Here is a 19,611-nt window from a genome sequence, read left to right on the forward strand (position 1 = left end):
TGCTCCAGATACGTTCATACTTCTTCTCAGCTTTGCGACAAATAAACACATGTTTTTCATGTTCAACAGTGGTACGGACCAAGGACAGCCAAGCATTATAATCTGGTCCTGTAGGGAGCCATCCACGACCGAGCCACACATACCTTAGCTAGTGTACACATATTGACAATGTATTGTTTAAGATATCTGTCCACTACCTCATCATCCATAGAGCCTAAACAGCACGTCAATGGCGTAGCTAAAGTGGGAGCAATACCTGTATTGGATAAAACTGTCAGAACCTTATTCCAAAAAATGCTAACCACCGGACAATCCCATAGAAGGTGCCAGAAAGTACCGCTACTAATTTTACACTTAGGGCATATGTCAGATGCTCTCCCCCCAAATCTCAGCAAACGGACAGGAGTTAAATAGGTACGGTGTAAAATAAACAGTTGAATCTGTTGAAATCTTATAGAAGTTGTGGAAATACGAGGAGCTTCTAGAGCATTATCCCATTCCGCATCACTTATAAGGCCAATATCTCTCTCCCACTTTGATCTAAGATGTGGTAAACTATCCTTATGATAAGAAGACAATATATAGGAGTATAAGTAAGAAAGCGTCTTCCGGGGACCTAAAGATAAAAGGGATGACTTCAATGGGGATATTTGAATTAGAGGAGGGCCATCTGAAAATTGAGCCGAGAGAGCATGCCGTAATTGTTAATATCTATAGAAATATGATTGAGGGAGATGATGAGCTTCTTGGAGTTGTGCAAATGATTTAAGAATTGAAGTGTCATATAAATGACCCAATGTCGTTACACCGTTAGAACCCTATGTCACCTCAAGCTGTAAAGAGGCCAGTTCAGGTAATATACGATAACTACATAGAGAAGTGTCTGGATCTAATCCCGTAAACTGTAGAATACTAGATACCAATTTCCATATCTTAATAGCTTACATCAACAGGGGAGGGCCTTTCTGTATAATTCTACCCGCAAGCAAGGCCTGCAATGGTGTAAAGTTAGGGAAAATCTGAGAAACCAACAAAACGTGCAGGGCATTAGGGGAGTCATCTTGAAGCCATAACCGTATATGTGCCATCTGCGCCGCATAATAATAAAATTTAAAATTTGGAAGAGCCAAACCTCCCCCAGACCTAGATCGGGTCAGAGCTGCCAATTGAATACGTGGTCGACGATTCACCCAGACCAATGAAGAAAAAAGACTATTCAAACGCCTAAACAATGTATCTGTAATAAAAACAGGAGAATGCTGCAAAACGTACACAAATTTTGGCTGCACCACCATCTTTATTAAGTTAATTCTACCCGTAACGGTAAGAGGGAGCCAGCACCAGGACTGAAGTTTGCCCTTTAAGTAGACAAACAGGGGCTCAACATTCAATACTATATAGTCCTTTGGGGAATTAGTTATCCAGATACCTAAATATTTAAATTTATTTACCCAACAGAGAGGAAGAGTGACAATGGGAACAGTCGGATACAACCCCCTAAGAGGAAGGATAGATGATTTGTCCCAGTTTATCTTAAGACCAGAAAAAAGACCAAATTGTTCTATGACTTGAAGAACCACAGGCATAGCTGTTACATAGTCAGACAAAAAAAGTAATAAATCATCTGCATATAAGGAAACTTTGTCCATTCTATTACCCAATTGTAGACCTATAATATCATGGTGAGAACGTATAACACAGGCTAACGGCTCAATAGCCAATGCAAACAGGGTTGGGGACAAGGGGCAACCCTGTCTTGTGCCCCGAGACAGGGGGAAGGATGGGGAGATAAACCCATTCACTGACACCCTGGCAGTAGGGTTCGCATACATAAGCTTTACCCATTTCAAGAACACCGGCCCAAACCCAAAACATAACATGACCTCCCAAAGAAAGAGTCAAATGCTTTTGCAGCATCTAATGACACAATAACAGATGACGATTCTTCGTCATGGGAGGCCTGTAAGTGAGTGTGCAGCCTTCTAATATTCTCCGACGTCGACTTGCCTGGCATAAATCCTGATTGGTCTGGGTGAACAATCGAAGTAATAACAGTGTTTAGCCGAATAGAAAGGATCTTAGCCAAAATTTTGGCATCTGTGGGAATTAGAGAAATTGACCTATAGGAATCAGGGTATCTAGGGTCCATCCCGGGTTTAGGGAGCACAACAATTATGGCTTCAGACATAGATGGAGAGAACAAATTATCTTCATAGAGCCCATTAAACAGATCTAAAAGTCTTGGAACAAAGATACGAGCATGTTTTTTATATATCTCTATGGGAATCCCATCAGATCCGGGTGCCTTGTTACCGGGAAAGGAACTAATCGCAGCATCTACCTACTCCAGGGTCAACGGGGCATCTAAATATGCCCGAGCCTCGGATGACAATTTTGGAAGCCTAGCAGAAGCAACATATAATGACAAAGCATTCACGTCCTCAGTCAACTGTGTTTGATATAAGTTTTTATAAAATAAACTAAAAACCTCTGCAATATCTTGTGTAGATGTGACCATAGAACCATGAGGCCCAATTAGTTCCGAGACAACAGCAGAAGGACGATCAGCTTGAACCAAGTGTGCCAAAAAACTATCAGTTCTGTCAGCCTGCATATAATATAAATGAGAACGGAATAACAGTCTACGGTTCATTCTATCTGTCAAATGATCAGTCCACTCTGTCTGTGCAGTCAACCATTTTAAACGTGAAGATTCCAACCTGTCCCCCAAGTAATCCAACTCAAGATTTCTACAGGCCATCTCCAAAACACGTTCTTTTTCCCTATAAAATGTTTTTAATTCTGCTACTCTTTTGATCAGAGACCCACGTAAATAGGCCTTGAAGGCGTCCCAAACATTAGCTACAGAGGCAGATCCCACATTGTCAGTGAAATAGCCATCCCACATAACTTCCAGCTCTGAACCTGCACCCATTTGAAGAAGCCAAGAGCGGTGTAGTTTCCATAAACGGAGACCTCTAGGACTACACATATTCAATTCTACTAGAAGTGGGGAGTGATCTGAGATTCCTCTGGCTTTATATTCAATGTTAGTTATATTAGGTACAATAGATGGGGACACCAGGGCCAAATCCAATCTAGAGAAAGAGTGATGCGCGGAGGAAAAACTGGAGAATTGTTGTACTCCAGGGTGTTTAACTCGCCACGCATCAACCCATCCCAAGTCAGTTACAAACTTAGCAAAGCCCTCACCACCTTTAGAAAGAGAACTTGAAGACTCACGCCACTTATCCATAGACTGGTCCATTATATTATTGAAGTCTCCCAAACAGAGCACTGGCGTATCTGGAGAACGGGCCACAAATTCAGCAGCTTTTTTTAAAACGTCATATGAAAAAGGAGGGGGGATGTACACTGCTAACAATAAAATGGGCTTAGAATACAGTACACAATCCAGAAACACATATCTGCCATAAGGGTCAGTTTGGACCGCAGTAAAAGAAAAAGGGACAGATTTATTAATAAGAATGGAGACACCCCTGGATGATGAAGTATTCGAGGAGTGATAAGCCCATCCCACCCATGGTCTTTTTAGAGCTAGTATCTTACTCCCAACCAAATGCGTCTCCATTAGACAAGAAATATCAGGCCCATATTGCTTAATCATTTTAAAGACCAAAGAGCGCTTTAAACGATCATTAACCCCCCGGACATTCCATGTTAAAAGTTTCACCATTGTAATACATTGAACTATAAAGCATAATTGAAGTTACCTTAAAAATAGTGTGGTACAGAAAAAATAAAAAAAAAACATTTGTAAGAAAAAGACTGGACAACCCATCCAAAACCACCCCCCACCCTGTATACCCACCTGAACTTAGGCATACTTAAACCCAAAACTAAACTAAACTACACTAAAACCCACAGGATACAACTACTCGATCCTTATAGGCGTAAAAGGCACTAGAATAAAAATAACCACCAATGCAACGGAACTCTCCGGCCATATTTTGACCGAAATATCAACATAAACAACAAAAGAAAAAGAAAAACCCTACCAGGAAAAAAAAAATAATATACCCAGTAAGGGGAGCGGGACATAGAACAATATCCAACCAATATCACATCATAAATATTATTATATAAATATTGGAATATCAGAAAAAGGCCTATTTAATGTCGTAATGACACTAGCAATTTCTGGCCATAAACAAATATAATCAGCAAATGCAATCAGTACAGTCATTCCGGTGCCATTTGCCTGTTCCCAGGAGATCTCCGGTCCAGCCACGCCGCAGCCTCCCGTGGTGTAGAGAAAAATTTTGACTCTCCATCCGCAACCACTCGCAGCTTAGATGGAAAAATCATAGCGTACTGAAGATTTAAATCCCGGAGACGACGCTTTATTGGAAGGAATTTAGCTCTGTCTTTTTGGACATCCATTGCGAAATCAGGAAACATAGAAATTTTTACACCGTTGCATTCCAGTGGCCCTTTAACTCGAGCCAATCGAAGCACAGTATCACGATCCTGGTAATGAAGAAATTTGGCTATAAATGTGCGCGGTGGAGCGGCAGGGGACGGGTAGGGATCCGATGCGCTCTCTCCACATCAAATTGGTTAGTAAATGAGTCTCTGCCATATGTATCCCCCAACCACTTCTCAAGGAATGTTTCAGGTGAAGACCCCTCCTCTCTTTCCGGGAGACCAACGAACCGCACGTTATTGCGGCGCAGCCTGCCCTCCATATCGGAAATTTTATGCTGCATTGCGGACATTTGGGATGTCAGGGAGGCCACTTGAGCCCGTAGTGGGGTCTGGGAATCTTCCAGATTAGATAGACGTGTTTCTGCCTCCCCGACTCTTTCGCGGACCTGCTGGAGACCTTGATGAGAAGATATATCGGATTGAACTTTCTCAATCTTATCTGCCAATTTAGTCTCGCAGGAGGTAACTGCTTCCAGCACTTGTTGCAGCGTAACTTCTGGTGATGAATCTGACCCAGATGCAGCAGGGGGAGGTGGGGTCACAGACTTGGATGTACCCTGGGGATCACAACACACTGGGGGCACAGGAGTAGAGGAATGGGCAAAGCGTTCCAGTTTTGCAGCAGCAGCAGCATGACCTGTTTTCCCCATAGTATTAATATAATGTAGGAGAATAATGTAGGAGACTAGTTATAATATATAAATGCACAGGTAGTGACACAGCAGCAGCAACAGGCAGAGATTCCTCCAAACTTAGAAATCACTTACAAGGAAAGAAGTGTTGCTGAGTCCCACAGTTGCAGAGCTGACAGTTCTCCACACAGAGCAGGGAGAAATAGTGATGTCTGGCAGAACTCTGCAGTATCAGACTCAGAGATAACCACCCTGACTCTAAACACAAGCCAGGCAGGAGAAGCAGACCAGAAGCTCCCAGCAAAGCCCCCTTGTCAGGCACAGACAGGCTGCATAATACAGAAGCCAACAGGAGAGGAGAGGCCTGGGTGCAGCTCTGGAATCACAGACAGGCAGGCCCAGGGAATGCAATGGAGGCCCTCAAGAGCCACTCTCCTCACTCCACACAGCTCCAACCAAGTCAGCAGGTTCCTGGCAAGGTATGTGAGAGACAGCAGGGTAGTAACGTTGATATAGGGGTCTCAGGAGGGTTAAGCAGGATTATCAGCCGGAGAGCTCAGAGTCCCTGTGTCCTACACTATTGCTGCCGTGGCCACGCCCCCTTTATTTAGTTACTTCTACAAGCGACTAGAGTGCACAGCAGCAGACTCCGTGGGATGACTGCACTGCCGCTCTGCCACCCCTGCGGTGGCGCAACGCCAGTACTGATCTAGGGATCTCGGCAGGTGTACCGGAGGTCAGCTCTAGCTAGGGCCCCCGGAGAGGGCCCAGACTGCACCCAGACATCAGGGAACAGGTAAGGCTGGTTGCCGCTCGCAGTGACTCTCGTATAATGGCAGTCAATATCTCCGGTCTCAGGACCGACCTGAGGTGCTGAGTGTGGACGCAGGCTCCGACCATCTCGCTCCAACTTGACCACCAGGGACATATTGATTGCGGGAAACCACCGTCCCAGGGGTTAATAACCGGCTAGCTTCCCTGTTTAAGCGGCTCCTCTCCTCAGCTCAGCGTGCCTTTCCACTGCGGTCTGGCTTCCCTGAGTTGCTCTCCTCCTCCGCCCCCTCCGAGTTCTCCGGCCATTTTCTAAGTGTGCAGTCGCAGTTCTCCCTGGACAGCGCGTGGTCCGGTCTCCCTGCATACCTCTCCCCAGGGTCAGCGTATGTAGCGCTATTTTCTACCAGACACTGCGTCTGTATAGTTGAGAATAGTGCCGCTATGCAGTGTCTTTCCTGAATTGTATGTGACTTGTGCTAGCGCTATCTCTGTTTTTTTTTTTTTTTTTTTCGATCTGTCCTATCACTATACCCTTTCTCTCTTTCTGCCCTAAATACAGGTGTTACGGATAGCTCATACCCGACCTCAGATATAGATATATACATTATAAATAAATTAATTATGCACACTGTTGTGTGCTGCACTGTACCATTTTTGGCAGCAGGTTCCTGCAGCTTGCATAAGACAGGACCAGTATATTGCTCCCTGTTAGTATCTATACATACTAGTGGTTGCTTGTACACAGTGTGCTATTGTACGTCATTTACCTTGCAGACATGTCTGACAAGGATAATGGACACATGCCTATGCTTTTGTCACAAACTTTGCAGACTATGTACTGTGGTTTTGAGTGAGGAGGATTTGGTTCGGGATGGGTTATGTATGAGATGTTCTAACTCGCCAGGAGCCCCGAACCCCCTGACATCAGTACAGGAGCCCACCGGCTGTTGTTCCTTCTATGGCGGTACCACAGCAGCCCTCCCTCACGCACAGGGACTTCCACTGATTGTGCAGACCCCTCCTGTACCATTGATTGTGCAGACCCCTCCTGTACCTCAGCAGGCGGTCATTCCCACAGTGGGATTATTACAGCATGGTCCCCCACCATGGGTGTATATGTTCTCTACCTGAGTACAGAGTCTGCCTACGACCTCTACGGCCATTCAGATCATGTTAAAGAGTGAGAAACCTGTGAGACTGGCTAAGCGTCCTGTGTTGTCATCTCCATCTACACAGCTATCAGAATTGAGATATCATCTGATGACTGAGAGATGGCTGATGCCTCTAACCCTGACTCCCCTCGGCAAGAGGCGGAGCCCAAGTCAAGAATTAATATTCCTGCCTTGGGACGTGCGGTCAGGTCCACATTGGTTATAGAGTATGACGAAACCAGCCCCTAAATCCAAACAACCTCTGTTTAAACAGATAAAGGTGTCTTCGGCAGTATTTCCTCTATCAGATCAGCTGGTGGATCACATGGCCGAGGCCTGGCAAGAGGTATCAACCTCAGAAACGTTTGACCTCCTGAGGCTAATTGTAAGAAGTGGGAACAACCCCCTGTGGTGGATTTACACATTACACGATTAATTTAAAGTGCAACATTACCTATGCCTTCCACTTCTTCCTTAAAGGATCCTACGGATAGGAAGGTGGAAACTTGCCTAAAGTCTACATACTCTTTAAGGAGCGGTTGCCCAGCCGTCCATGGCTATCTCGGTAGCTAAGGCTATAGATGCGTCTTCGGAGTCTCTCCATCGACACTCCATTCCTGCTGCCTCAACATCCGGACTTGTTGTCTCAGGGTCCTTGCCTTTACCCGGACCTGGATCATCTGTCTTTGACGGTGTGGCTCTTGAGACATCCCTCCTAAGGTCCAAAGGATTCTCTGGCTCAGTCATCAAAACGATGCTTAGAGCGTGTAAACCTGCCTCCGCGAGGATCTATCACAGAGTGTGGCATACATATTTCCAATGGTGTCGTACAAAGGCTTACGACACTCAGGTGTTTCGAATTTCTAGGATACTGGCATTCCTTCAAGCTGGGTTGGACCTTGGCCTGCGCCTGGCCTCGTTGAAAGTGCATGTCTCTGCACTGTCAGTGTGGTTCCAACGTAGAATTGCACCGCTTCCAGATATCCGCACCTTCCTCGAAGCTATCCTCCGGATTCAACCACCCTTTGTCCCACCAGTGGCTCCTTGGGATTTGGCAGTAGTTCTCCGGGCCCTCCAGGTTCCTCCATTTTAACCACTAGATTCAGTGGATCTAAAGTGGTTAACAGCTGACTCTTTCTTCTGGCCATTGTATCTGCCAGAAGGGTGTCAGAATTGAAAGCGCTCTTCTGTCATCCTCCTTTTCTGATATTTCACTAGGACAGGGCGGTACTTCGTACTCCCCTGAGTTCATTCCTAAGGTTGTTTCTAGTTTCCATATTTATCAGGAAATTATAGTACCGGCCTTTCTGTCTCCAGACCTCTCAGCAGGAGAAGCCTCTTTGGATGTGGTCCACACCCTCAGGATTTATGTGGATCGTACCAGTTCTCTTCGGAAAACAGACCCTTTGTTTGTGCTCTGTGGATTTCATAAGAAGGGATGGCCAACCAATAAGCAAACATTGGCTAGATGGCTTCGTATGACGATCACAGAAGCTTACACGCAGGCAGGCTTGCCTGTTCAGTCTTCTGTTAAGGCTCATTCTACTCTGTGGGTCCCCCGTGGGCAGCTTTGTAAGGCAGCCATGTGGTCTTCGGTCCAGACCTTTCTTTGGTTATATGCATTTGATACCTTCACCTCTCAGTTTTCTTCCTTTGGGCGCCGGATTCTCCTCTCGGCACACCCTTAAAAGGACTGCTTTGGGACAACCCCAAGGTCTCACTGTGGAGCCTAAGGACGCTGAAGAAGAAAATGAGTTATGGTAAGAACTTACCTTTGTTTACTCTTTCTTCGAAGTCCACAGCTTCATATGGTCGATATTGCTGGTCACCGGTTTCCCGTCTCCTTTTCTGTGAGAGTGTTTCTTGAGTGTACCAGTCTTCCTCCTCTCTTATCCTCCTCCGGCCTTTGGCTTATTACCAACTGAGGTGGCTCTGGGGCGGGGTGTAGGCAGAGTGGACCCTGTGCATCTTGGGAGCAAAAGCTTTAACTGCTGGTTCCCATTACCTACACCCCCAAGGTCTCCCTGTGGACCCTATTGACTTCGAAGAAAGAGAGTTAACAAACACAACACTTATTATCATACTTCCTTCGCACTGCTAGCATAGAGACGCCCACTGCCTCCCACTACCGGTATCTCATATCTGTAATACCTTGCAAACCTCAATAAACATTGGTAAGATAGAGTACCATTGGCCCCTCAAGCAGAATTACACCAGCCCTGACCTTACTTAGAAATTGCTAATCTGGTTGCACGCGGTGCTGCGTATGCGGTTGCACGCGGTGCTGCGTATGCAATCGCACTAGATGATTTATGCACGCCCATGCAACGTCGTTCAAACGGTCAGGCGCCTATGTTCTCTAACCACTCCCCCATCACCACCCCCAAAAGCTCACTGCCTGTCAATTACTCTGCGATGGCGCTCAGTGGTCTGTGTTATTGCAATGTGATCGCAGTGGTGCCTTTGCGCAAGCATACTGCAATGCATTCACAGTGCGCAAAAATCGTCATCTGCGTACACTTTAGCAATAGTGATCCTTAATGAATCAGGCCTTATGTGTTCAAGGGGTAAAGCTCCAAGGAGGTGGCTGCCTCTGTGCTGGGTAATTGTAGGGTTTGTGCTGCTGTGTTTTCTACACCGGCTGTGTTTTACAGTCCCAAAGCAGGAGGTTCCTTCAGTTGTGCCTGCTAGTCAGGAACCCTGCTTGGGTTTCCTTGCTGTCCCAAGTATTGTTACAGGTAGTTGATTGGCTCTCAGTCCCTGTGTCCGTATTGTTACAGGTTGTTGATTGGCTTTCAGTCCCTATGTCCGTATTGTTACAGGTTGTTGATTGGCTTTCAGTCCCTGTGTCCGCTCCCCCTGCTGGTGTCTCTTCAGGCGTGGCCCAGATCTCCAATGTGATGCTGTCCCCTTTGCTACCTTCTGCTATGGAGCCTCCTTGGATGCAGTCCTTTTATGCAGTCATTTCAGGGTTTGGTGCAGGTGTCCGTATCTTTCAAACAGATCCTGGACAGGGAGCATGCTTCTAAGGATAGGTTCTCTACACCCGTCTAATATTGATTCAGACTCTGATGTTTCCTCCGACCACGGGGAAAACTTATCTATAGCCTCTGATGTTGAATCTTCTTTTCCGAAGGATTCCCAGCCTTGATTTGCTAATCAAGGGTCTGGAGCCAGCCCCTATGTCCAATGCTCCAATGTTTAAACATCAAAAGAAGGCAGTTTCAGAATTTCCTTCTTCAGCACAGGACTTATTGGCGGAGGCTTGGTCCCATCCAGGTTTCTAAGCGTATTACTTTTTTTTTTTTTTTTTTAATCCTCTGCCTGCTGCTGATCGGGCTAAATGGGAGTCTCCTCCTCCGGTCGATACGCATGTTGCTTGCCTGCTCAAGAATACCACTCTTCCTGACATGGCATACCTTAAAGATCCGACAATAGGAAGTTGGAAACTCTTAAGTCTATTTACTCTAATTCAGGTGCGGTAGCTCGCCCGGCTTTTGCATCAGCCTGGGTTTCTCAAGGCCATCAGTCGCTGGGCAGACTCCCTGGAAGATGGCCTCACTTCAGGTACCCACAGGATTGTATCGCATATCCGTGAGGTGGCTTCTTATCTTGGGCAATAGGCTATAGACAAAGGTATACTAACTTCTTCAGCGACAGCTAGAAAAGCCCTATGGCTTTGTTCCTGTTGGGTGGATACTGACTCTAAGAAGGCCCTTGAAACTCTCCCCTTTTCGGATGATGATCTCTTTGGTCCAGAATTGGATAAAATAGTGGCTACAGTGGCAGCATCTAAGACAGTCTTTCTACCTTCCGGGGAAGCCCCTAGGACGCAATCTGCTAATTTTCGCTACTTTCACCAAGGGCTTGTCGTTCTCTAGGTCCCATGGATCCTTTGCTAAAGGTTCTAAACCAGCAGGTAATCAACCCTGGTCTACCAGACGCCCGGTTGCTAGGCCACCCTACAAGCCTGCTGCATGATGGGGAGGGGGCTCCACCTGGAGGATAACAGCGTGGGAGGCCGGCTTCTTCTTTTTTCAGAAATTTGGAAAGCAACCACGGAGGACGCCTGGGTAAGAGGGTGTGGTCTCCCAGGGTTACGCGTTGATCTTTCGGGAGCAGGTCTACCTTTGGAGAATGCAGGAGCCCTGAGGGAGTCCATTCGCTCTCTGCTGGCCTCCAGGGTCATTGTTAGGGTTCCCGTGTCTCAGCAGGGCACAGGTTTCTATGTCAGTCTGTTTCTGCTTCGGAAGCCGATCGGGTCTGTCAGGGATCGGCCGTTACTCACCCCAGTATCGGCTTCCCCTAACTTCTCGTGCGGTCAGGTGGGCGGCGGGTGACGTGCTGAGTATTTTGCCTTAGGCGCTTTGGGATTTCCATATGCGGCTCTGTCTTGGTTACAGTCATGGGCGCCGCCATGATAGTCCTTCTCACCTGACTGTTACTTCAACCAACCATAGGGTATATATACTGGGATCTGGACACCAGGAAGTTGCCTGTACAACATTGTTTCTACTGGTGTGTGCTTGCCATCGCTTCGTTCCAGGTTCCTGTTTCTTGCTATCGATTTGCACTTTGTGTACTCAGTACACATTAACTGACTACATCCACTGTGTCATCCTCCGGAGCATCTGGCATCGCACCTTGGTGCTCAGTCCACATCTACCGAGTACAACCACTGTCATCCTCTGGTGTGTCTCAGTTCGCACCTCGTGTACTCTGTACAACCGTTGAGTCATCCTTCTGTTCCAATGGTGCGCCAGGATCCACACTCCGTGCATTCAATGCTAGTCTATTTTAGTGCCATCACCATCCTCCAGCAGTGCCAGCAGCGCATCCTACTCCTCCGTGGACCTGCCCTCCTATCTTTCTGTATATGACTTCAGGAATCAATTCCCATTGTGCCAACTCTGTACCTATAGGTATAGAACCTGTACTTGTACTTCTCCAAATTACTTCCTCTGGGCCGTAGCGGTGTACCTATCTCCATTTCCCACTCGTATCGGATACCTGACCAAAAGGGCCACTATCTGCTTGCCAGGAGCAGCTAAACCCATATCCCGCTTGGAAGTGTCACTGGTGGCAGGATACACTCTGCGCATTTGGTCAGGTCTCGTCAACATCCGATACTTGTGGATGAGGAGAACTTACATTCAGGCCCCTCGCCTCAGATTCCTCCCTCAACCCAGAACCTCCGCTTTCAGCCCCTCAGTAGGGGATTCCTCGGAGCCGGGCGTGACAGGGACATTCCGACCATTTCTCAACCTGAAGTCTCTCAACAGGTACTTTAAGATTCCCAAGTTCCGAATGGAATCGCTTTGCTCCCTCTTGTGGAGGCTCCAGGGGTCCCATCTGACCAGGGGGTTCAGGACTGGGTCTTCCTTACCACCGACGCAAGTTTTCGGGGGTGGAGGGGCGGTGTCCTGTCAGCAGACTTTCAGTAGTCTGCTCAGGAGAGCCAATTGCTGATCAACATTCTGGTACTCCGAGCAGTTAACAGAGCTCTGTGTCGGGCTTTGCCTCTCCTTCAGAGTCGCCCTGTCCAGGTACAGTCTGACAACGTGACGGCTGTCGCCTTTATAAACCATCAAGGCAGCACTCGCGTTCGCGCCACCATGAGGGAATTCGGTCGCATTCTCCAGTGGACGGAAAGGCATCTTCGTCCCTGACGGCGGTTTACATTCCCGGAGTGCAAAATTGGGAAGCGGACTTCCTAAGCCACTTTGACATTCCTTCGAACGAATGGGTCCTACATCCGGACGTCTTTCAACTCTTAGTTCTTCACTGGGGCTTGCTGGACATCGACATGATGGCGTCTTGACACAATCGTCAGGTTCCAAGGTACTGCTCACGTACCAGAGATCCAGGGGCCTTTCTAGTGGACGCTTTGATGGTTCAGTGGACCTTCCCGCTCCTTCAAATCTTCCCTCCAATCTCTGATTCTGCGGATCCTCCGCAAATTGAAGTTGGAGGGCGACACTGTGATCCTAGTGGCTCACGATTGGCGTGAGAAGGGCGTGGTATGCGTATTTTCAGCACCTCTCCATCGATGCTCCTCTGCGTTTTCCACTGCGGCCAGATCTTTTGTCTCAGGGCCCATGCTTTCATCCGGATCTGGCCCGTCTCGCTTTGACAGGATGGCTCTTGAGACATCCTATTTAAGAGCTAAGGGATTCTCCAGGTCAGTCATTAACTGAGAGAGCTCAATGCCTTTAAGCTCTCTTCAGCTAGAATTTACCATCTGATTTGGAGGACTTTGACTAGTGTTCGTCTAGGAATCTTAACCCCAGGTCATTCCGTCTCTCTCAAATTCTCTCCTTTTTGCAGACGGGGCTGGTTTTGGACTTCTGCCTTGCCTCACTGAAAGTGCAGGTTTCAGCTCTTTCTGTTCTCTTTCAAAGACCAATTGCGCTGTTGCCTGATGTTCGGACTTTTCTACAGGGTGTCCTCCACGTACAGCCTCCATTTGTACCGCCAGTGGCTCCTTGGAATTTGTCTTTGGTTCTTAGGGACCTTCAGTCTTCGCTCTTTCGGTCTTCCTTCTTGCCATAGCTTCTGCCCGGCAGGGGGAGCGCATTGTCCTGTCGTTCTCCATTTCTAAACTTTCACCAGAACTGAGCTGTTTTTCAAATGCGACTAGGCTACCTTCCTAAAGTTGTTTCCAAGGTCCACATCAAAGGAGATTGTGGTTCCTTCTTTCCAGGTTCCGGATTCTTCTCCGGAGGAGGTCCTTGGACGTTGTGCGGGCTCTCCAGATTTATGTGGACAGGACAAAGGACTTGCGTAGGACAAATGCTCTTTGTCCTGTATGACTTTTACAAATGGGGCTGGCTAGCTACTAAGCAATTGCTGGCCAGATAGATCTCTTTGACTATTAGCCATGTCTATGCTGCGGCTGATCTTCCAGCGCAGTCCATGGTGAGGGCTCATTCAACCCGGTCGGTGGGAACTTCCTGGGCAGTGCGACGTGATGCTTCTGTGGAACAGCTGTGTAAGGCGGCCACGTGGTCCTCTGCCAATATGTTTCTGAAGTTCTATTCCTTTGACACCTTTGCCTCCCCTGATGCGTCTTTTGGGCAAAGAGTTAGCGCAGCGCAGTAGCATCCTCTCCCTTAGAGGATTAGCTTTGGGACATCCCGGCGTAGAGCCTACGTCCCCTATGGAGGAAGAAGAAGAAAAGGAGATTTATGTGCTTACGTGTTCATTCTCTTCGATTCTATAGGGGACACAGGGCTCCCACCCTGACGCACCTGGCTTGCTGGGCTTTGCTCTGCTTCCGGTTCTCCTGTTCACATTTCTTGTGTGTTTGAACCTGAGTGCGTGCCGGTCTTCATTCTCCTCCTTCTCGCTCCTTGCATTAGGCTTGTTAACTTAACTGAAATAGCTGGGGGTGGGGTATAAGGGGAGGGGGAGCCTGGGCTGTGATGAACAAGTTTAACTATGTGGTGCCCAAACTCCAACCCACCAGCATAGAGCCTGTGTTCCCTATGGAATCGATGAAAAGGATTTAACAGGTAAGCACATAAATCTCCTTTTTTGTATACAGTTTTGTTTCTAAATCCAAATTCACACAAATATATTTGTCCCAATAGTTTGTTTTTAAATCCGTAAGAAAATTTTACAAGGAGATGCAAACTGCCGCTAACACCAATTAGTTGATGATTTTACACTAAAAGGAACTCCTGTATTCAGTAATACATGCTGGCCCTAATAAATATAGATGACAAATGTGAATTATGCCAATGCGTTTCCTAAATCTGATATAGGAGCCTATAGCGCTATGTAGGGTTTATTTTTTATAATGAGTCATGAATGAATACAACAATTGCTTTAGTATTTAACAACGAATGATGTCCACACACTCAATAATAAATGAGAAGCTTAGATCAAGCCATGGCAGTAGGATTCTAAAATATCATATATTGCAGCCCATATGGCCATTCAGAACATTGTTTATTAAATGACTACATAGTAAAAAACCATCTGTAACTCACGATTTGTTTATTCTTTTAAATTGCAAAACAATTTTAATAACTATGTAGAATTGCATACATGGACCACATCCCAAGGTTTGATACACACAAGCCAATCATCAATAGATTCAGCTTTTATGGATGCTGACTGTGTAATTACTCCAAACAAAATGCTGTATGTTTGGTTTTGAATAGTAGAAATGAGCAGCAATCCTTACTATGGTACAGCTAAGTGCTCTCAATTATAAAAAAATAAAGTGTAATTGTTTTCTGCTTTTCTGTACATAGCTATAGGCTATTATTGAACACCCAACTGATTTGCCAGTGTGGTTTAATACAATTTTATATTGGAATGTTTTTTTTTTCGGTATTGGTAGTGTGGAAGATGAAGAATATTGCTGCAGGCTCTGCCTCAAAATGTCTGCTATTTATATACAACTGAACAGTACATAAACTTGTTCCTCTAGGTTGGAGAAACTGTGGTTTGAGGAGGTGATTGAGCGTGGAGCAGACGAGTCCTCTCTTCACAGTGTTGTGTGGAGATTCTGTCGCACCAGGCTAATTATCTCCATCATGTGCCTGATGCTCACCCAACTGGCTGGTTTCATTGGTCCAGTAAGTACTTTCCACCCTGTTTCATGTGCCGAGAGGTAATACAATCCCTAGCTTTTGATATATATATTTAATTTTTATTTTTGTTTTGTTTTTTTAGTTTTGTTTTTGATTCCCCCCAGTGCATCTTTGTCCCATTACAGGGTTTTCAAAAACTTGAGCGATAACTTTTTTTTCATACTTTTTAAGTAAAATTTGTTTAGATCCTAGAAAATCTCATTTATCAGTGAATAAAAAAGTTACTGTCCTTTTTAGGTTGCTTAGTCCTTCTAACCTGTTGGAAGGACTGTCTCGTAACTGTATTTATAAAATAGGTCAGTGATGTAAGATTTGGATCATGCTAACAGATTAACTAAAGGCTGCTGGACTTTATACAGAGGCATGAAGCCCCCACAATGCAGCTAAATCTTAAAAGGTCCAAGTGAACCCTGTTCATTTTATTTATGTCATGTACACCAGTAACATCTACTCTGCTGTTTTTCATACTTGCGTTAACAGTACAGCAAGTGAGCGTCTGCTGACTAGTCCTGTTAGGTAGCAGAAACTTATACAATACTATCTGACTATTTAATAAGACATAAGTGAAGGTTAGCATAAATGTACATTGGTACATTATTAATGGTGCTGTAGCATATTAGAGGGCAAATAGTCTTTAAACAACTGACTTATATAAGCATGTACTTATAATAATTTATTTCCACCCGAGTAAGCTTATATTAATCAATTTACTGAAATGTTGTTTTCTGCTAGTTTGTCTTGAGGTTTAGAACAATTTCACTGCTTTTAGTACTAATTTTCAGTTTGCTGTTTAAAGATGAAGGTGCAATGATTGGGTAAGTACAGATGGGGCACTGCTTAAGATAAAATACAGTTTTTCTAGTGTTATCAGTTTGATTGTCTTTACTCTTAGTCTTACTGTTGTTATTTCTGTGGACTCCTTTTATAATTCATGAGGAGTCTTAAGGGTTTATCCAGTGGTTTAGGTGTAATTCTAAACATGGAATACTGAAGACTTTAACAACACAAACTTCATTAAGAAGAGCTTCTGTCATTGTTACATTACACAGGTAGCTGGTGCTCCCAGAATGTTTACACAAATGTCCGTTCTCAAGCAGTGGTAGTGTTTAGGAATCCAAGGTAGTGACAGAAAGATACTAGGTGAGCTGAGGTTATTTCCTTGGGCTTTAACTCGAGGTCACATGTGACTAAATATTGGTTGTAGCATATCTTCATGATTTGGTGCCTTTGGCTTCCAGATGGCCTTGTTTATCTCATTTAAATGTGTGTACATACCGTGCAGATTATTACTAGTAGTAAACCTGTTGCTGCTTTTCAGTTTAGCCAATTAGGAATCTAAATCTACAGTAAACCAGTGAATGGGCAGCATACTGTTCTTTTAGCAGTTTTAAAGTGGATCAAGCAGTAACATTTTGTCTGTTTAAGTTTTTTGTCATTCCTTTACACTTGGTTATGAACGTGGCCTTTTCTGTGCCATGATGTGTCCAGTTGAGGATAGAAAATTTAATGGATTCATCTATAATGTGTAATGACGACTAAAAAAAAAAAAATGTTTTTTTGCAGTGACTTTTACTTTTAAATGGCCTCAAAATTAGTTAGCAAAAATAACTACAAATCAGTCTCATTGGGGGTTAATTACCTTCAGAAACTTGTAGCACTGCTTCTACGGGATGCAATCGGGAAGCCGGCTGACATTATACCGACAGCTGGCTTCCCGACTGTCGTATCTCGGCGAGAGTGAAATGACCGGCGTCTACATGTAGACGCTGCTCATTTCACTGGCACCCGGCATCCCGATCGAAGGGATGCTGGGCACCGTGAGCGGACAGCCAGGGGGGGGGGGGGGGGTTAGGTTTAGGGCTCCCGGGGGGGATTTAGGGTTAGGCACCCCCCTGGGAGGTTAGGGTAGGGGGAGGAAGGCTTAGGGTCAGGATTCCCAGTGCTGTCGGGCTGCCGGGATCTGTCCCTCTGTCGGCCTGACGCTGCCGGGAATCGAACTGCCGGCCATGTGGCCGGCGGTATTACATACCGATTCCGCTTCTGCAGCAGCCTTTAATTGCCATCACCAATGATTCGTGGGTTGTTGTTTTTTCCTTTCTTAAGGTTATAGTTAAGACAGATGCACAGAAAAATTGCTGGAATAAAAATGTCTCATTTTAGTATTTAAAGTATTGGTCCTGAGTTTAAAAGCTACTTTATTCTTGTTATGCCAAAACATATATTTAGTCACATGGGAGCTCCTACTATGTGTCCTATTTGCAGTTCCTAATGCAGTGATATTAGAGGGCATGTCAATTAAAGCTGAAATATAGAATATTTAATATAATAGTAGTACAATATAGTTCTGAAAAGATTACTTAGTAACACATTTTATATCTCCATGATCCTTTTCCTAGCATAGTGTATTATGATTTATCAAGAGATCGAAGAATGTGGGGTTATACCAAGATGGTAAATTGATTTGGTTTTCCATGCTTCTTGTTAATCCAGCCTCTCCTTTTCCAAGTGAGACGCTGGACTTTTGGTGGGGTGGGAGAGGGGTCATTACTAACGTATCCTATGTAGTGGAACCAATGACAGAAGCTATTCTTTAGAATTTCCAGGGTGGCAGTTCTGCGGCCAGATTGAGCCAGGCAAGCTGGGCAGAAACCCGCGCATGCAAGATCCAAGGTAAGGTCATATTTATTCCACGGGAATGCTTACAACCACAAGAAGCTTATGCCTATGGTAACATTAATCTGCAGAGATTTTCCCATTAACTCTTAACTGTGCTTTTATTATTTGCTTCCCATTCTACATTTTGTTTTTGTTCACCTGGCAAACAAAATGAGTTATGAATGCTGAGCACTTCTATTAGCCTTTGTTGCATTGGTTAGGGGAATTGTTGCTTTATCTCCAGTCAGCAGGTGCAGACAGCTCTCAAAACCCCTGTGCAAGGCTCTGTAGAAGCAGGTCTTCAACATAATTTTGCTTTTTATTTTATGTGATTTTTTTTTTTTTTTTTTATACGTAACCAGTGTCTTTAGTAGATTGATTCATCCATCCACCAATGCCAAAATTTCATACAAGCAGATTCCCCAGTGTTGCCTTTCCAAACAAGCAACCTTTTGTGCAATATCTTCGCCTTTCCGAGTGCTGCCTTTCCCCTAAATAATCATGAGCTGAAAGTTATCCCAACACCGGTTAATTTGGGAAATCTCTAAGGACATGGACTCATCGGACTCCTCCTGTAATAACAGGAAAGGCAGGCTGGGTAATGCGTAGCCTCAGGTTCCTCTTCCGTACCACTGATGGCATATGCTTCCAAAGCTTCTCCCAATCTGTGCCAACTGCATGCCAACTGATTGTTTGGCTCACCTCTACAGACTGATGGTCATGGACTGGAAGAGACTCAAAGATTGCAGCCACTTGTTTGTCATTCTAATCTTTTGTTGAATCTTCGTATACCATCTCAAGTCTTTTTTCTTTTCTCCTTGGTGATGAATAAAAGATTGGAATCAGCTCAACGAAAATTGCCAAGAATAGGGGTTTCTGCTCATTAAGTTTTATTTTATTATGATTTCTTTAAACTGTTTGAATTGTTTGGTAGACTGGTTGTTATAATAAGCACTGTTGCCATGAGATGTATTTTTATCTGCTTGATGAGTTGTGTTCTTTCTGAATTGTATGTCAATGCGAATCTGTTACCGAAGTGCTTGTCCAGTTGTTTATCTTTGTGGTGAATACACCCCACTCCCTTAATAAAATTTTGTTTTTTTCATAAGTTCATAGTTTTTTATACCTAATAGTTATACATTCACCTGTTATGCTGTAGCTTTGAAATAGTGGAAATTAATGGATTTATTTAGAGGTAACGAAAATGACAAATAGGGAAGAGCATTTTGAAAGCGCCGGCTGGAATATGAACCAGTGAGACCTTTGGTATATTGGAAGAAAATACAGGTTGCCTGGGTAAGCTTTAAGTGTCAAGAGTACAAAATGAAATGTGTATTGTCTTAACTT

At 45.0% G+C, this 19,611-nt stretch overlaps 1 protein-coding gene across 2 annotated transcripts in view; it reads left to right on the forward strand.

The window, feature by feature from the left end:
• The window catches only part of ABCC5 (ATP binding cassette subfamily C member 5), a 127,637-nt gene that overhangs the window by 42,782 nt on the left and 65,244 nt on the right, over nucleotides 1-19,611 (forward strand). Inside the window, exon 5 of one of the 2 annotated variants that reach the window (XM_088479730.1) lies at nucleotides 15,447-15,594. In XM_088479730.1, the coding sequence (XP_088335856.1) occupies nucleotides 15,447-15,594 (148 nt within the window). Of the gene's footprint in view, nucleotides 1-15,446; nucleotides 15,595-17,501; nucleotides 19,561-19,611 lie in introns of those variants that run through there. The other variant, XM_088479731.1, reaches the window with a different exon arrangement.

Source organism: Taudactylus pleione, unplaced genomic scaffold (assembly GCF_031769625.1).
Source record: "Taudactylus pleione unplaced genomic scaffold, aTauple2 ptg000244l, whole genome shotgun sequence".
Classification (NCBI taxonomy): domain Eukaryota; kingdom Metazoa; phylum Chordata; class Amphibia; order Anura; family Myobatrachidae; genus Taudactylus; species Taudactylus pleione.